Source organism: Onychomys torridus, chromosome 1, assembly GCF_903995425.1.
Source record: "Onychomys torridus chromosome 1, mOncTor1.1, whole genome shotgun sequence".
NCBI classification, from domain to species: domain Eukaryota; kingdom Metazoa; phylum Chordata; class Mammalia; order Rodentia; family Cricetidae; genus Onychomys; species Onychomys torridus.
In genome coordinates, this window is record NC_050443.1 from 26,889,680 (window position 1) to 26,908,648 (window position 18,969).

At 48.1% G+C, this 18,969-nt stretch overlaps 1 protein-coding gene across 1 annotated transcript in view; it reads left to right on the forward strand.

The window, feature by feature from the left end:
- The window catches only part of Wdr88 (WD repeat domain 88), a 60,872-nt gene that overhangs the window by 5,774 nt on the left and 36,129 nt on the right, over window positions 1-18,969 (forward strand). The window contains exons 4-10 of the mRNA XM_036201263.1: window positions 3,585-3,673; window positions 6,467-6,530; window positions 9,793-9,931; window positions 11,242-11,371; window positions 14,619-14,806; window positions 16,688-16,770; window positions 18,006-18,074. Of these exons, the coding sequence (XP_036057156.1) occupies window positions 3,585-3,673; window positions 6,467-6,530; window positions 9,793-9,931; window positions 11,242-11,371; window positions 14,619-14,806; window positions 16,688-16,770; window positions 18,006-18,074 (762 nt within the window). The remainder of the gene's footprint in view (window positions 1-3,584; window positions 3,674-6,466; window positions 6,531-9,792; window positions 9,932-11,241; window positions 11,372-14,618; window positions 14,807-16,687; window positions 16,771-18,005; window positions 18,075-18,969) is intronic.

Consider the following 18,969-nt stretch of genomic DNA (forward strand, 5'->3'; position numbering starts at 1 on the left):
ATTTTGCCTATCACATATGTGCAGTACCTAGGGAGGCCAGAAGGGGGCATCAGATTTTTCTCCTGAAACTGGAGTTGTGAGCCTTTCTGTGGGTGCTGGTCTTCTGGAAGAGCAGCTAGTGCTCTTAACTGCTGAGCTATCTCTCCAGTCCCAAGTTGAATTTTTTTTTTTGAGACAGGGTTTTGCTAATATAACTCAGATTGGCTTTGAACTCATAGTCCTCCTGCCTCCCACATGCAGGAATTGCAGACCTGTGGCAGCCCACCTTTGGGTGAACTGTTACTTCTCTGGTTCTCCCTTGCATCTGGAGAGCTCAATTTCTGTACACGGCTCTCGCATCCTACGATTGTGCTGAACCGTTTTTTGTCTATTCTGTTTTCATTTTATTTTTATTTTTTGCTTGTATGTGTTGTGCCTGTATGAGTGTATGCCAGGTGCATGCAGGTGCTCTTGGAGGCCAGAGAAGGAAAGCACTGGACCTTCTGGAAATGCAGTTGAGGTGGTTGTGGTCTGCCCAGTGTGGGTGTTGGGAATTGACCTCAGGTCCTCTGAACAAGAGAAAGTGCTCTTAACCACGGAGCAATCTCATTAGTGACCTGGTTTTTTAGGACTCGAATAAAATTTCTACTGGGCTTGACACATTGTGGATTCCTGCCGCTTCTGTGATATCCAGACCTTGGATGCTCACAAAGGACAGATGGGGTTCAGGCCTGGGACCTGCCCAAGAGGGATGGATGAGAAGGGCAGGTGTGAGGTAGCTGAGTGCCTGGCTGTGCAGCTGCAGGCGCAGGGATAAGGGTGATGCTCGGGCAAGGCTGCTTCTAGGACTCCATGCTTGCGTCCAGCAGGCTCCGCAGGTCTGTATGGCAGTGCTGCTGGAGAGAGGGGGCAGGGACAGAGAGTGGCATCAGCCATCAAGGGCTTGGCTGAAGGTGACTGTGGGGCTGGGGCCACATGGGAGGATGGTCTTTCAGAGGTCTGTTGACTTCTGGTTTGAGTCAAGAAGAGGGCAGAGTGGAAGACTCTGGCTCAGGTTCTGGTTTGGGTATCTGGCCCCTGATCCTACAAATGACCTCAGAGGAATATCTTTTCATCTGTGGGCGCCAAGCCCAAGCCAATCAGGTCAGGGTCAGCCAGTTTAGCTCAGACTCTGCACTGGGGGCCCTGGTGGCTTATACAACCTCCTGAGATCTTCTGAACTGCTGCAGACTCAGAGGACCAGCTGTGTGCCCAGGCTGTGTCAGAGCTTGCCTTGACTACCTCTAACCCCACAGACTCTCCCAGTCCCTGCTTCTGCTGCTGTCCTGTGGACATCTTTGTCCTCAGAGCCTAGGCTCTCACCGTTGGAAAACTGCAGCTTTCTCAGGGTCCCTTAAAGCCTTTTCTAGCCCTCAGTAGTCACCAGGGGTTCCCAAGGCAAGGGACAGGTGACTGTCACTGTGTGCATTTTGCTGTGCAGTCTTCAATTTTTTCCTGTTTCTCCAGCTGCTGTCCCGACAGAAGGGCTTGTGGCTGAAAAGGCCTTGTCTCCATCAGTGCATATCTGTTGGGTCTTGCTTTTGGTTTTCCTCACACGCACATATGTACATTTAAAGATTTAAGACCGCCCAGAAATACTGACGGTGTAACTGCAATAAATTTCCGCTTCCATTTGACACACCCCCTCGATTTTTCCTGACAGTTAATTAATGCCTTTCTTCCCTCCCTCATTCAAAATCTGGCTAGTGCAGTTGGGGCTATAGCTCAGGTCTAACACGCACAAGGCCCTACTGGGTTCCATCACCAACATGAAGAGAAAGCAAGACTAAAAACTTCCTAGAAAATTAACCAGAACCCAGCCAGGCGGTGGTGGTGCAGGCAGAAGCAGGAGTTCCAGGCCAGCCTGTTCTACAGAGCAAGATCCAGGAAAGGCTCCAAAGCTACACAGAGAAACCCTATCTCAAAAAACAAAACAAAACAAAAACCACAAAAAAGAAAAGAAAATTAATCAGAACCCGATCAGTATTTGCTCTTCAAACCATCCCACTTCATAGGCGGTGGCTTTTCCAAAGGTGAGGAGCTTTGGAAAGAGAGCGGGCTGGAGCTTCGTCCGTGGCTGCTGTTCCTTCTTTTGGCCACACGGGACACTATTGAATACTTAATCAGCTCTGCCTCATACCACGAACACTAGCGCGGCTCTCTTAGTAGCCATTCCCCGCCAACCCTCCCACCCCCGCTTCCGCCCCCCCAGACTTCCAGGCCACGTAGCTTACAGTCCCATGGGTTCTTGTTTTCCTCTAGAGAAATTCACCAGCAAGGAGACTGGATCCCAGGTGGTTAGCACTAAGCCTTCTTCCCTAGCCCAGGACACCAGCCGGAGGGCCCTGCCCTGTTGAGTTCCATTTGGGGAACTCCAGGCTGCCCTCATCTCCCGCTGAGCTTGGAAAAGGGCCTACTGGGATTTCCTGAACGTGACCATGTACCTTATGGAACAGGTGTAGGGACTGGGTGTGTGCAGAGTAGCGTTCACAACAGGCCTGGGGCCGTCAAGTTTGAAAAAGCCACTAGTAAGACAGCTTGTTTGAATTGCCTTCCTGGAATTCGGGTGCTAATTAGACAGAATGTCTGTGGGACTGGTTTCCCTTCCCCACGCTCTCAAACCCCCGGCTCTGGCACGCCTTTCTGGTAGACGACACTTCACATGCATTGTTACAGGCTGTTGCTGGACGTGCTGAGTCCCAAGCTCACCCACAGGAAGACCTGTGCTGACTTTCTCAGACTTTGCCCCGAGAACTTTATTCTTCACTGCTCTTAACTGTTACTGTTGGCATAGGGGACTTGCCTATTTTGCTCGCATTAATGTATGTGCACCGTGTGCGTGCCTGGCGCCTGCAGAGGCCAGAAGAGGGCGTCAGATCCCCTAGAACTGGAGTTACAGGTGGTTGTGAGCTGCCACAGTGATGCTGGGAACTGAGCTGGGTCCTCTGAGAAGAGTTGTTCTTAACCACTGAGCCATCTCCCCAACCCTATATAAATCTTCATTTAAAAAAAAACTATGTTGTGTTTGTATGTACAAGTGTGAATGTGTCACACTTGTATGTGTGACTTAACTGTGTCACAATGTGGTGTGTGTGTGTGTGTGTGTGTGTGTGTGTGTGTGACTTTCTGGAGTAGGTTCTCTCTCACCATGTGGGTCCTGGAGACTGAACTCAGGTCATCAGGCTTTGCGGCCAGTGCCAGTACCCACCCAGCCCATATTCTTCTATCCTTTATCCACAAACCTGGTTATTTCTGTAGGAGGGACCCCTCAGAGTAGAATTACTGGGTCAAAGGGCATGCAATTATATCTAAAAGAAATTCTTGAGGGATACTTGTAGACTCTGTACGAAAGGAGAAAATGGTCACAAATCTACTCCCAGCACGGCCAGGGCCCGTCCGTGCCTGTGGAACTGTCAGAGATTAGGGGTGGGGAGGTTTCTTGAACATACTTAGGATGTTGGATGTCGCTGCAGGCCAGCTAGGGACTCCCGCTGATCCGAGTTGATGACTTTTATACCTAAGCCGTGACCACTGACTCTCTCTCTTCTCTCCCCCATTGATTTGAGGACGCTACCTATGGATCTCCAATTTGGGATTTTGAGCCACGACCCAAAGCTCCTGTTTTAGAATGCAGTATCACGGCTGACAGCAGAAGGTGACATCTGGTCTCTTTGACACTGCTTGGGAAAAGTGAGAGTGAGCAAGCGAGCCACGGTATCTGGGGGCAGCCAAGGCTTTTGTTTGTCCGTTTTGTTTTGTTTTTGAGCTGAAGATGGAACCCAGGGCCTTGCGCTTGTTAGGCAAGCGCTCTATGGGCCTCAGTGTTTCCATGTGCACTGAGTATCAAGTGGTCGTAACAATGTAGCAACATTCTGCAAATTTAAATCGCTTCAAACAGAATACTTACTATGGTTAAGAAGCCAGTCTTCACTTTCGGTTCTTCCTTCCTTTATTTCCTCCCTCGTCTCTCCCTCTTCCTCTCCCCCTCTTCCTCTCTCTACAGAACAGCCAGGCCTGAGACTCACTATGTAGCCCAGGCTGCCTCAAACTTGCCACAGTCCTCCTGCCTCAGCCCCTCCAGGTGCTGAGATGACAGGCATGCCCCCTGAAATTTTGCTGGAATTTTCCGCACAATGTGTCTTTTCTGTGGTCACATGAAGCCCGGGGCTCTGTAATCAAGCCTGGGCCCTTGTCTTAGTCAGGGTCACCGTTGCTGTGATGAGGCATGGGACAAAAGCAAGCTGGGGAGGGAAGGGTTTATCTGGCTTCCTTCACTCCCACAGCACTGTTCCTCACTGAAGGAAGTCAGGACATGAACTCAAGCAGGGCTGGAACTCAGAGGCCATGGAGGGGAGCTGATGCAGAGGCCATGGAGGGGAGCTGCTTACTGGTTGTTCCTCCTGGCTTGCTCAGCCTGCTTTATTTATAGAACCCAGGACCTCCAGCCCACAATGGACTGGGCCCTCCCCATCAATCACTAATTAAGAAAATGCCCTACAGCCCACAGAGACATTTCTCAATGGAGGCTCCCTCCTTTCAGAAAACTCTAGCTTGTGACAAGTTGATATAAAATTAGCCTCATTTTTTTGTTCAAATTTATTTATTTTTATTTTCTGTGTGTGAGTGTTTTGTCTGCATGTTTTAAGCTCACCAAATGCATGTCTGGTGTTGTGGAATCCAGAAGAGGGCACCAGATCCCTGGGAACTGTGGAGTTGTGAGTACCTCTGTGAGTACAGAGAACCAAACCCAGGTCTTCCGTCGGAGCAGCCAGTGCTCTTAACCCCTGGGCCACCTCTCCAGCTCCTGGGCTCTCGTGTTCCAAGGGAACTGAAGAGTATATGGCTGCCCATGCTTTCCTCTGGGAAAGCTTGGGGCTCAGGAGGTGGTGCACACATTTCAGGCTGAGTTTATATTAATTTATGTTTCAATCCATTCACATAGGTGGGAGCTGGGCCTTTAACAGGTGAATGTATCAGCTGTAAAATAGAGAGATGGCTCAGAAGTTAAGACCTGAGTTTGATTCCCAGCACCCATGTCATGTGTCTCACAACCACCTGTAACTCCAGTTCCAAGGGACCCTGACGTCTCTGGTTTCTGCAACCACCTGAACTCATGTACACACACCTGTACACAGACACACACCTATGCATAATTTAAAATGACAAAAATAGGGGCTGGAGAGATGTCTCAGAGGGTAAGAGGTTCTGAGTTCAATTCCAGAGGTTCTGAGTTCAATTCCCAGCAACCACATGGTGGGCTCACAACCCTCTATAATGAGATCTGGTGCCCTCTTCTGGCATACAGGCATACTTGCAGGCAGAACACTGTACATAATAAATCTTTTTTAAAAAATATGACAAAAAATAATTCTTGAAATGGATTCATTGACCCAGAGCCAAGGCTCCTGAAGGACAATACAACTTAAAGGCAAGTGTGGCGTGTTCAGGCTTCATAGTTTTTTTGTTTTTTTTTTTTTCTTTTCCTGAGACAGGGTCTCTTTGTGTAGCCCTGGCTGTCCTGGAACTCTCTCTGTAGACCAGGCTGGCCTCAGATTCATAGAGAGCCACCTGCCTCTTCCTCCTGAGTGCTGGAATTAAAGGCATATGCCACCACCACCCACTTAGAGGTTTTTTTTTTTTTAAGATTTATTTATTTATTATGTATACAGTATTCTGTCTGCATGTATCCCCTCAAGCCAGAAGAGGGCACCAGAACTCATTACAGATGATGGTGAGCCACCATGTAGTTGTTGGGAATTGAATTCAGGACCTCTAGAAGAGCAGCCAGTGCTCTTAGCCGCTAAGCCATCTCTCCAGCCCCCTGGACTTTTTTTTTTATAAGAGGAAAATCTTTGCTGGATGCCACATGATTAGACAAAGATATGCATGCTAGCCAGAATTTTTTTGTCACTGGTACGAATCCTGAGATGAACAACTTTGAGCAAGAAAGATTTGTTCTAGCTCATGATTTTACAGGTGGTCAATTTTGTGTCTATATGTTTTTCTTTTTGTGAGTGTTTGGCCTGCTTGTGTGTCATATGTGTGGTGCCAGAAAGGAGTGTTGGGATCTCCTGACATTGGAGTTATAGACATTATGAGCCACCACCCGGGTGCTGGGAATTGATCCTAGGCCCTCTGGAAGAATAGCCAGTACTCTTAACCACTGAGCCATCTCTTCAGTCCCTAAAATGTTATTTTTATAACCCTAAATATAGAAGACTGTCTTGGAGTGTCTAAAAGGTAAGGAAGATAATGGTGCTAGATTGTCTTCAGGGCTGTTAGGTACCATTTTTAGTGGGGATGCACAAGTCCCCAGTGTGGTTTACAGAGAGTCTTTGAAAAGATCAATCTTGGTCCTAAGTTACAAAAAAGGAGAGAGAATCCTCAGAGCAACCACAGGCTCTAGTGACACTATTGTTAAAACATAGTGTTTGTTTAATTTTTCCAGAATTGTTGCATCATCTTACGATAAAACCGTGAGGGCTTGGGACGTTGAGACGGGTCAACTTCTGGTATGTATGCCCTGCCTCAGGAAAGATGTCACAGTACAATGATTGGGCTTTGGTGGCTGTGGCCTGGACCTGGGACTGGAGACAATAACAGAAGCCCCAGGTCTTCCAGGAAGACCATAGTCTCACCTGCAGAGTTAGGGAACGCACTGATGACACTTGGGTATTAGGCAAGAAAGGCTCCACCCTACGCTGGTCAAGGGCTGCTCTCAGAACCAGGGGAAGAGATCAAGAGTGGAACTGCACCCCAGGTTCCCCTGTGAGCCATTTGGAGCAGGAGGTGGGGCTGAGGCCACAGAGCAAAGGCTATGAGGCTGATGCGCCAAAGCTTCCGGCCTTTCCCAGTCTCTTGTCTGTGTCACAGATGGGGCCACTACCTACCTCTCCCAACAGTCCTGGAATTCCTTTCTTCTGCTGTGCCCAACCCTGGGCTGTCTCAGCCCTGCTCAGGGGCCCTCTGGCACGCCCTGTCCCAAGGCTTGCTGCCCACACCTAACTTCCCCTGCTTCTCTCTCTTGGCCAATGTTCATCGCCTCCCTCCCTCTGCACTTTCCTTAAAGACAACCTTTCTAGCTGGGAATGGTGGTGCTCCCCTTTAATTTCAACACCCAGGAGGCAGAGTTCAAGGTCAGCCTGGTCTACAGAGTGAGACCCTCTCTCAAAAACAAAAATGAACACACACCTTTCTAGGTTAGTGTGGTGATGGTGTACACACCTATAATCCCAGCACTGGGAAGGCTGAAACAGGAGGAACCCATTTTCAAGACTAGCCTGGGCTACATAGTGAGACCTCTCAAAGCTGAGTTGTGTGTGTGTGTGTGTGCACCTGTGCACATGCCATGGTGTGTAGATGGAGGTCAGAGGACAGCTTGTGGAAGTCAGCTCTCTCCTTCCACCATGTGGGTTCTGAGAATCGGATTCAGGTTTCCCAGTTGGTCAGCCTTTGCCCCAGAGCTGCTCCTGCCTGACACAGCTAAGCAAAGTTGGCCTGAATTTATTATTGTTGCTGTTATTTTAAGTCTGTGTATGTGTGTGTGTGTGTGTGTGTGTGTGTGTGTGTGTCTGTGGGCACAGGCAGTCAGAGGAGAACACTGGGTACCGGTCATCATTCTTGACACAAGGTTGGTGTCTTTCTGTGTGTGTGTGTGTGTGTGTGTGTGTGTGTGTGTGTGTGTGGGCACAGGCAGTCAGAGGAGAACACTGGGTACCGGTCATCATTCTTGACACAAGGTTGGTGTCTTTCTCTGTGTGTGTGTGTGTGTGTGTGTGTGTGTGTGTGTGTGTGTGTGTGTGTGTCTGTGTGTCTGTGTCTGTGTGTCTGTGGGCACAGGCAGTCAGAGGAGAACACTGGGTACTGGTCATCATTCTTGACACAAGGTTGGTATCTTTCTCTCTCTCTCTCTCTCTCTCTCTCTCTCTCTCTCTCTCTCTCTGTGTGTGTGTGTGTGTGTGTGTGTGTGTCTGTGGGCACAGGCAGTCAGAGGAGAACACTGGGTACCGGTCATCATTCTTGACACAAGGTTGGTGTCTTTCTCTCTCTGTGTCTTTCTCTCTGACTGCATACAGCAGGCTAGCTGCTCTCAAGCTTCTGGGATTTCCCCTGTCTTTGCCACCACCCCCCATCTCCCCATAGAAGTGTTGGGATTACAGATGCTTGCTACCTTTTCTGACTTTTACATGCATTCTGGAGGATTCCAAATCTAGCCCTCACATTTTCATGGAATATACCTTACCTACTGAGCCATCTCCCTAGCCCTGCCTATTGATTGATTTTATGTACAGTCATGTGCACCACATAAGTGCAGGCACCTCTAATGGTCAGAAGAGGGAGTTATGTCCCCTGGAGCTGGAGTTACAGAAGGCTGTGAGCTGCTTGATATGGATGCAGAAACTGAACCCCAGTCTTCTGTAAGAGCAGCAGGTGTGCTTGACTGCATCCTCGCATCCTCACAGGTCAGGTGTCATCAACTTTAAAGAATTAGCCAATGTGCTAGGTAAAAAAACAAAAATGAGACTTCTATGGATTATTTCTGACTTTGAACGTTTTTCTGAATGTCTATTTCTTTTCTGTTGTGATTTCCCACTGTTGTCTTTGGCTAGCATTTCTAGTTCAAGTACTTTTCTTTTTTCAGTCTTTTTGTTTCTTTATTGCACAAGTTGCCTGTGACCCTGGCCAGCATTAGGGATGGCTTAGTGAGCGAAGCCGCTTGACAAAACTTGGTTGCCTTAAACAGCCAACTTTATATATATATATATATATATATCTCACACAGTTTCTGGAAATCTAGAAGCAGCTTAGCTGGGTGGCTCTGGTTTCAGTCTCTCCCTAAGTCACAGCAATGATGTCATGTGGGGCTACAGTTGCATTAAGGCCCCACTGGGGCAGAAGGATCCCCTTCCAAGATGGCTCGCTCCCACAGCAGTTGGCAGGGGGTCTCTGTTCATATCCTTGTGGGTCCCTAGGGCCACGCAGAGCTGTGTGTGTGTCTTTAGGACATGACAGTTAACTTTCATGGAGCATGTGGTCCAAGACAGAACAAAGAACAAGCCACAATTAATCCTCCCCCGTCTCTCTGTCTCTCCCTGTCTCTCTGTCTCTGTCTCTCTTTGTCTCTCTTTCTCTCTCTCTCTCTCTCTCTTTGAAATTCAGGTTGGCCTTGAAGTCAAAATTCTCCTGCCTCAGCCTGTCGTGTCCTGGGATTATAGGCGTACAGCACCATGCCCAACTTTTTTTTATTTTATTTTTCCTTTTTTTGATACTTGTAATTTAAAACACATCATATCAATGGACTTCTCCATAGTCTCCATAGTGCTCCAATCTCTCTCTCTCTCTCTCTCTCTCTCTCTCTCTCTCTCCCCTCTCCCTCTCCCTCTCCCTCTCTCTCTCTCTCTCTCTCTCTCTCTCTCTCTCTCTCTCCCCTCCCCTTTCCCTCTCTCTTCCTTATCCCTTTTCTCCCCTCTCCCTTGCTGTCTCTTTTGAGATTGGATCTCACTTGTAGCCCAGGTTGGCTTTGAACTCGTCATCCTCTTGCTTCAGCCTCCCAACTGCTGGGATTACAGATGTGCTCCACCATACCCAGCTTCTTAATGTAGTGCCACAAGGTTCCTTCCGCCATGTTCTGTCCAGCAGAAGTGAGCTCTGGTCTGGCCACATTTAATAAGGGGGCAGCTAGGCTCAGTCCGTGGAGGGAATCTGAGGGCACACCTTGAAGCTGGAGATGGCTGAGCAGCTGTACTCTCTTCTTTGCGCTCTGCCTCATTCCAGTGGAAAATCAGGCACGACACCTTTGTAGTGTGCTGTAAATTCTCTCCCAATGGAAAGTTCGTGCTCACAGCCTTGGATGTGAATCGCGGGATTTGCTTAATTGATCCGGAAAACATTACCACCATGATCCAGATCAAAGGTGAGGTTGCCAGGTTCCCTGTGTACAGCAGCAATGCCTTACCACTTGATCAATAGGGAACTTCAACTGGTTTATACATGAGACTGCTGGGGTGAGGGTCACACTATGAGCCCCGCATGCTACTGTGTGCCAGGAACTGCAGTGCACGGAGGCATGGGAGTGAGGCATTCAAGATAATCTCTTCAGCCCTGCACCTTAAACATATAAGAATAACAGTCACCACACATCACTTTCTGGGAGATACTATGCTATCGTGATGTAGGATGTAACCATGGGGGAAGCAAGCAGGATTTCTCCATGCTATTCCTTTTACTTATATGCTAACTTTGCAGTTATCTCAAAACAAAAATGGAGAAAACCCTTCATTGTTTAAAAACAAAAAACAAAAAACAAAAATCAATTTAAGTTAAAGGTGGCTGTACCTGTTTTGTATTCTTCTTGGAAGTATTTATTGTTATTTTGTATGTATGTATTGAAGGAAAGGAATTAGGGTTTGGCATATCCCAGGCAGGTGCCCTACCACTGAGCCACACACCCCCAGCCCCTCACTGGGGATTCTAGGCAGGGGCTCTACCACTGAGTCACACCTCAGCCCCTCACTAGGGGATTCTAGGCAGGGGCTATACCACTGAGCCCCACCCCAGCCCCTCACTGGGGGATTCTAGGCAGATGCTCTACCACTGAGCCACACCCCAGCCCCTCACTGGGGGATTCTAGGCAGGGGCTCTACCACTGAGCCACACTCCCAGGCCCACACTGGGGGATTCTAGGCAGGTGCTCTACCACTGAGCCACACCCCAGCCCAGAGGTATTATTAATAGTGCATTGCTAGGTGACCTTTCTGACTCTGTGTGTGTGTGTGTGTGTGTGTGTGTGTGTGTGTGTGTGTGTGTCTATTTCCCATATGTCTTTGGTTCTTATCATACTACTTTTCAGCATTTTGAACTTTCCTATTCATGGACCACTTCCTATTCTCCCCTCCCTTCACACTCCCAAGTCCTAGTTACATACCTACCTTCCTCACACTCTATCCCATCTCCAGAAATAACACCATAGTGTGCACTCCTCTTGTGGCTCTTGGCATGAAGCAGTTCACAACACAGGGTTTCTCTCCCATGGAACTTGGAGCTGTATGGTTGCAGGCAGCTAGTCAGTTGGGCTGAAAGCCTGGCACATAGCAGACAGGCAGGAAATGCTGGTGCAGGTGGATGGTCCCTTGAGAAAACTGGAATTGTTCCCATAGCATCATTGGGTGGCAGAGTTCCCTAGGTCTTTCCCTTGAGGTCACATGTCACTTTGCTTGTGTGTAGATCATCACAGAAGGTCCATCACATCATGCTGCTTTGATCCTGACAGCCAGAAGGTAGCTTCTGTTGCCATGGACAGATGTATCAAGATCTGGGATATCACATCCCAAACCACACTGTTTACCATACCCAAGTGAGAAAGGTTCCAGTGATGGTGGGGGTGGGGGTTGGTATGGGCAGCAGCATCCCACAGCAGGGAAGGGGGAGAGCTAGCTCTCTGCATTCCCCCCTGGACTCCAGTGTTCCAGTGGAGGTGTCTCCAGGTTGATCCCATGGTGGGGAGTCCCAGGAGGCCAGAGAGAAGCCACCATGTAGCTTATAGGCTGAGTCAGCCAGTGTCTCAGAGGTATTTGTTTCAGTGTGAACTCTCGCATGCCCAGAGCCTCTGTGAAAATATGACATTCAGGGCCAGGAGTGGTGGCACATTTCTTTAATCTCAGTGCTTAGGGCATGGAGGCAGGCAGATCTCTGTGAGTTTGAGAATTCACCCTAGCCTATATTCTGACAGCCAGAGCTACATAGTGAGAACCCTGCCTCCAAACAACCACACAGTGAAATCCAGCTGGGCACGGTGGCACAGACCTCTTGTCCCAGCACTAGAGACGCGGCGGTCAAGGGCTGAAGTCTCAAGGCCAGCCTAGGCTACCTAAGGAGACTGTAAAATGGGAAGTTCTCAGGGTCCAGGTGATCCTCGCTGGTGGCTGCTCTGCAGTGTGTGCTGGTATCAGGATCACAGACTGTGTGCACACCCGTCACCTTGCCTGCCCTGCCCACTTCCTCCTTCCTGGGCCGATGACTTGAGTTCCACCCCTGGGACCCACAAGACAGAAGGAGAGGCCTGACTAATGCAAGTTGAACTCTGACCAGTCATACTCAGTGTGTTACACACCCTCATATACACACTCACAAGATAAACCACAAATGTAACAACATAATTAACCAAATAGTTTGGGAGAGATGGCATTTTCATTATTTATGATGAAATGCACGCAAATTAAATTTTGACCATTTTTTTTAGTGCACAGTTCACTGGATTAATTACATTCACAGTATTTCGCAACCTTCACTATTTCCAAAATGTTTCACCACACCGGAGGGAAACTGCACCCGTTAAGCAATGGCTTCCCGCTCCCTGAAGCCCCTGGGAGACCTTCTTTCACTTTCTGCCTCCATGAAATTGCCTAGTTTAGAGATTTATATAAACGAAGTCATATTTGTCTTCAAGTAACTGACTTCTTTCACTTACTGTCTTCAAGATTCATTCCTGTTGTAGCATATGGCAGAATTTCATTTCCTTTCCTAACTGCATATTACTCCATTATATATATATATATATGAATATATATTATATATATATATGAATATACATGCACATATATATTGATATACATATATACCATGTTTTGTTTATTGGTCTGTTGATGGGCACTTGCATATCTATATCTATAAAATTCTTTATTGATTCTTTGGGAATTTCACGTCTTGTACCCCAATCCTGCTCACCTCCTAGTGCCTCCATATCCTCACCTCTGCAATGTCCAACACTAAAAGAAACCCCCCAAATTAATTAAAAATAAAACAAACAAATAAAATCCACCTTGCTCCTCCATCATTTCCATCTCTCCAGCACCTCTTCATTGGTCCTAGTGGCAGTGGGAGCTGCGGTGTGTCACACAGCACACCCTTTTGTCCAATCGGCCCCACCCAGAAATGCTCACTGACATGAGTCATTGGTCTGGTCCAAGGCCTCTGGGCTCTGGCACACCATCACTGGACCCTCACTGAAATTCCTCTGATACCCTGCTGTGGGCACTTGTTCTTCATGCAGAAATTTTGAGTCCCTGTTTTCAGTTCTTCTGGTATAAAGCTAAGAGAGGACATGGTGGGTCAAATGGCAGTAATATGTTTATGTTTAAATTTTAAATTTTAAAAATTGTATGTGAATGGATGTTTGGCCTGCATGCATGTCTGTGCAGTACATGTGTGCAGTACCTGTAGAGGCCATAAGAGGGCATCGGATCCTCTGGAATTGGAGTTAAAAACAGTTGTGAGCAGCCATCAAAAATAGAAGGGGTTGGGGATTCAGCTCAGTGGTAGAGTGCTTGCCTAGCAAGCACAAGGCCCTGGGTTTGATCCTCAGCTTCCAAAAAAAAAAAAAAAAAAAAAAGAAGCCATTAGAAAATTCAAGAAAAGGCAAATCTGTATTTGTTCATATCTTTCTTCCATGTCTGGCTTCCTGTCTAATGGTCCAAGTTCTCTTTACTCATTATTCCTTTCTACTTAGAAGACTCTTGAGCCTTCCTCCTCCCCCATTTTTTTCAAGACAGAGTTTCTCTATGTCGCCCTGGCTGTCCTGGAACTCACTCTGTAGACCAGGCTGGCTTCAAACTCAGAGATCCACCTGCCTCTGCCTCTGAGATTAAAGGAGTGCACTACCAACACTTGGCTTCTCTTGAACTATTAAAAAAAAAATTTTTTTTAAATAATTATTTATCTTGCAATCCTGAGAGAGAGGAGGGACACACACACACACACACACACACACACACACACACACACCACAAAATTTTGTATTCCTGTGGCACATGTATGCCCCTGTGAGGACAACTTGCTGTAGAAGTTGGTTCTCTCCTCCCACCTCATGAGTCCTGGGAACCAAACTTTCCGAGAAAGGGTTTCTTTGTGTAGTTTTGGTGCCTGTCCTGGAACTCTGTAGACCAGGCTGTCCTCGAACTCATAGAGATCCTCCTGAGCTCTGGTATTAAAAGCATGTACCACCACCACCCAGCCACCACTCTTTTGAGAACAATAAAATTCTTAAGAATTTCCATCTAGGGGCTGGAGAGATTGCTCAGCGGTTAAGAGACTGTTCTCACTGTGTTGTCCCAGGTTGGCCTCGAACTCATAGACCAGCCTGGTTTCAAAGTTGCAGTGAGGCGGCCTCTGCCTCTTGGATACCAGTACTGCAGGTGTGGGGCATCAAGCTGTGCTGATGGCACACTACAAACAGTTGGGTCACTTCCTTCTGGCCCCAGGATTTCTTTTTCTTGAATATATTTTTAAATTGTTTTATTTTATGTGTGCACTGTGTGCTTGGTGCCTGTAGGGGACAGGAAAAGGTGTCCCGCGAGGGTGCTGGGAATTGAACCCATGTCTTTGGGAAGTGCAGCCCAGCACTCTTAACCACAGAGCCCCTTTTCCAGCCCCACCTCCAGGGTTTTGTGAGAAGTGGTGCAAGTGGTCTCCCATGACAGCCTAGATCCCCTTATCTCTTGCTGCTTTCAAGAGACTTTCTCTGGGAGGTGACCCCTTCTCCCTCCAGGCAGGCCCCATCAGGGTCTCCCAGCAGTGTGCTAGCACGCGCCCCACCTCTGTTTCAGTGCACACCAAAACACCATCTCAGACTGTTGTTTCACCGTCAGCGGCCACTTCCTGTGTACCGGCTCCTGGGACAAAAACTTAAAAATATGGAACATCCACACGGGGGAGTTTCGAAAACGCGGAGCCTGTGTGACTCTGATGAGGGGCCACCAGGGCTGTGTGAGTTCCTGCTGCATTGCCAGAGACAGTGAGTGGCCTCTCCCTCTCCTGTGTCCTCTCTCCCCTTCCCCTTCTCTAATTTCCCCTCCCCACTTCCTTGTGGGCTGTATCCTGAGAGTTGGAATGGAAAATGTGTGCCGCAGTGAAGCCAGATTCACCCTCCTTTACCACCGGTACATTGGAAGAGAACCCAGCTGGCTCCTTCATGGTCCATTTGTGTGGACTTTCCTGGGTGCAGTAAAGCGGTGACTCCCCATGATTCTAGCAGGAAGGGTGGTGCTCCCCTCACCCAAGGCAGGAGAGGAATCTGTGGACACATGCTTTTCAGTGGTGGGAACGCCAGATCAATGTGGCTTAAATGGCAAAAGAAATTTTAATTTTTAAAATTTTTATTGTTCAGATTGCCTTAAAATGGTATTTCTCAAAATGTGGTTGGTCTTTAAATAATTTGCTCATTGGGGTTGGAGAGATGGCTCAGGGGTTAAGAGCACTGACTGCTCTTCCAGAGGTCCTAAGTTCAACTCCCAGCAACGACATGGTGGCTCACAACCATCTGTAATGAGATCTGGTGCCCTCTTCTGGCCTGTAGGGATACATGCAGGCAGAATTCTGTATACATAATAAACAAATCTTTTAAAAAAATAATAATTTGCTTGTTGAAATACAGTTATCTGACGCTCACACAAGAACAACAGAATTCCAGTCTTTGGAGAAGGGCTGCAGGATTCTGCATTTTAATAAGCCCCAACTTCCCCCCCACACCCCCCATGCACATAAATGACAATGAAAGGAAACACTTGTCAGTGTCTGCAATCCTGTAAAATTTCATCCCAATTCCGCTCTGTGGAAAGGACGCTTCCTGCCACGGTCTTGCACACCTCTGTTCTCCCGCCCCTCTGCTTCTCCTTTGTACGGCCTTCCCCTCCAGGAGGCAAGGACGGCGTCGTGTATTTCCAAGCCAGTCTGGTTCTGGTCACTGGCACTCCTCAAGGTAAAGTGGATTTCTGCCTGATTGGTGTCAGCACCAAGTCCCAAGGAAGGCTCCCATTGGCTCAGCCTGGGACACATGAGCCAATCACACACATAGCAGTGGATGAAAGGCTCCGATTGGCCAGAATCAGGAACTTTTCTGCCTCCAGAGTTAGAGGTGGGGGTTAGTATCCTCTAAACCAGAGGGACTGAGAACAAGAGGGGAGTCTTTCCTTAAGGAAGGTGGGGTGCTGCCACCAGGTGAAGTGACATGAAGGTGCGGGGGGACCAATGACAGGAAGTCTTCTTCAGTAATGACATGCAGCTAGGGCCCTTTGAGGGAAGCGGCTGTTCAGGGTAAAGTTACTTATTGCCAAGTCTGGTGACCCAAGTTCAATCCCTGGGACTCATATGGTGAAAAAGAGCAAGAGAAGGAGTCTCAAAAATTGTCTTTTGGTGCTGTGCACACATGTACACACACACACACACACACACACACACACACACACACACACACACGTGTAATGATTAACAAAACTAGGCCTGCTCTGTAGCCCAGGTTGGCCTCAGACTTTTCTTTTGTCTCATGCCTCGAAACTCCAAGTACTGGACTCATAACATTTACCATCATGTCTAAGGTGAGCGCACACCGGGAGGAACTTGCTCATGCACGGCTCCTAGGAGCAGTGTGGTTCAGTGGTCGGCTGATTTGTTGGTGTCCATAACTGTAAGGGACATGGCTACCCTGTGTAAGAAAGGAAGGGCTACAGCTGACTGGATGCCATCAAGCCGCACCAGGAAGGAGCCCCGAAGTTTTCAGCGTAAGCCGTGTCAGTGCTCACAGATGCCACTGCAGCCTGCTTTGGCCTTCTTGCAGTGCAGAGGGGGCACTGGACAGAGGAAGACGACCCTGTACCCATTCCCCCCTTTTGTGTTGCAGGCTCTATCCTCATTTCTGGTGGCTTTGACAAGACGGTGACGATTTGGGATGTAGGAGATGGTTACCGGAAGCTGTCATTGAAGGTACAAGTGCCTGCACAACGTAATGACTCTAACTTTGTGTTTTTGTGGGGGAGGGGGGAGTAGGAGCTTGCTATGTAGCCCAGGTTAACCCCCAAAATATGATCTTTCTGTTTCAGCCTCCCTAGGGCTGGGATTATGGGTATGGTCTGCTACTCCTGGTGATGTGCCGTCTGATATGGAGGCTAAGGCAATGAGACAGACCTAGACACCCCCTAAATGTCCTGACACCTTTGTGGGGAAGGAAAATGACATCAGCAAATTAACCACCAACAGTGACGAGGGGCAGAAAATAATAGTGAGGTGACAGAGAGGGGCTTAGGGGCTAGCCCTCAGTGCGTAGGCGGCAGGCTACAAAGAGGAAGCACGTGATGTCAGATGTGGATGGCAATAGAGAGACCTTGTGCAAAGGTACCTGGTAGGTAGGGAAGAACCTAAGGTCCCATTCGGAAACTCAGAGGTCACCATGAGGACCTGCTACAGCTTCAGGGCTTCTGCCATCGGCAGAGGAGGCCCGCATCCAGTGGTCTTCAATGATAGCAAAGTATTATCCAACATGGCAAGAATTTAGGGCTGGAGCCCTGTACCCTTGGTGCCATCTCTCAGTCACCTCTGACTTTTAGCCTCTGAGTTCTCAGGGGCCCTATGTCTGCACCTTGAGTAGCACATGTCCATCTTACCCCTATCCCGCACACCCAAGGCTAGTCCATCTAAGCTCAGTTCTAGGGAATGCCAAGGGGGTTTCCATGTTAGCAAACAAACAGCTCCACTCTGAATGCCAGCCCCACTGTGCTTAAAATCCCTCTGTCCCCTCTCGGATTGCTCTAGACTCTCTCTTCTCTGCTTTCTATTTTCCCACCCTTTTACAGAGAATGAAAAGAGACCTTTTCATTCTCAAGTTAATCAGAGTATGCATCCTCTGTGTGTGTGAAGACAGCCCAAAGCCTCTCCCTAACAGAGCCTCTGAGAGGCTCTTCCATGAGCAACACGGGCTAGGGAAGACCTGGGTCTGGACAGGAGTACAGTCTTGTATCTCCTTCCTCTGCTGAGCATTGTGGCATGATTTTAAAAAACATATACAGCAGGCTGATGCAGACACAAAGCACCCATCTTCATGGCTTGTGTTCTGTCTTCACTGTTGATGGAACCAAGGATGCACTGTGGCTTCTTGACTTCCTGTTTCCGTTGTTTTTATAAAGCATTTCTCCTAGGTTTCTGTTAAATTATTTTTTGTGCAGGGCCATGATGACTGGGTGACGGATGTTGCTATTAGCAGCAATAAGAAATGGATCATCTCTGCTTCAAAGGTAAAGCAAGCAAACTTTGGCAGGCTTATAACGTTTATTGTATTGGCCAGAACTTGAGATAGTGGAAGTGGTTATACAAATATGAAATTCCTGGGTAGTCTGGAATTGGGTTTGCATGCCTGTAATCCCAGCATTCAGGAGGCTGAGGTAAGAGCAGAGCCATTGAGATGGTCTATTAGGGAAAGGTGCCTTCTGCCAAGCCTGACGACGTGGGGTTCGATCCTCAGGACCCACATAGTGGAAGGAAAGAACTGACTCCTAAAAGTTGTACTCCGATCTCCATGCATATGTTGTAGCATGTTCCTATCCTGGACTCCAGCAAATAAATAAATAAAAGTGATTTGGGGGTTTTTGTTTTTTTCAAGACAGGTTTTTTTTTTCTTTGTATGTAGGCCCAGCTGTCCTGTCCTGGAACTCGATCTGTAGACCAGGCTGGCCTAGAGCTCAGAAACCCACCTGCCTCTGCTCCCCTCTACCCAGTACTGGGATTAAAAATTCTACACCAAGGGTTGGGGATTTAGCTCAGTGGTAGAGCATTTGCCTAGCAAGAGCAAGGCCCTGGGTTCGATCCTCAGCTCAAAAAAAAAAAAAAAAAGTGTACATCATCACTCATGGCTCACATAAAAAAAGAAAGAAAACACACACACACACACACACACACACACACACACACACACACACACACACCAAAAACCAAAACAACAACAATAAAACACCAAATATCAAAAGGCAAAAATTGTTCCTGGGCAGGCTCAGCACAATATTTGCACCCAGGAGCTGCCCAGGAACATGGCTAGCAGTCCTTCCTTCCATCTGTGAATAAGGGGATTGCCATGTGGATCTGGTCTGTACCGTCAACGTTGGAGCTTTTCTGGAGAAGGAGCAAGCCTGGCTG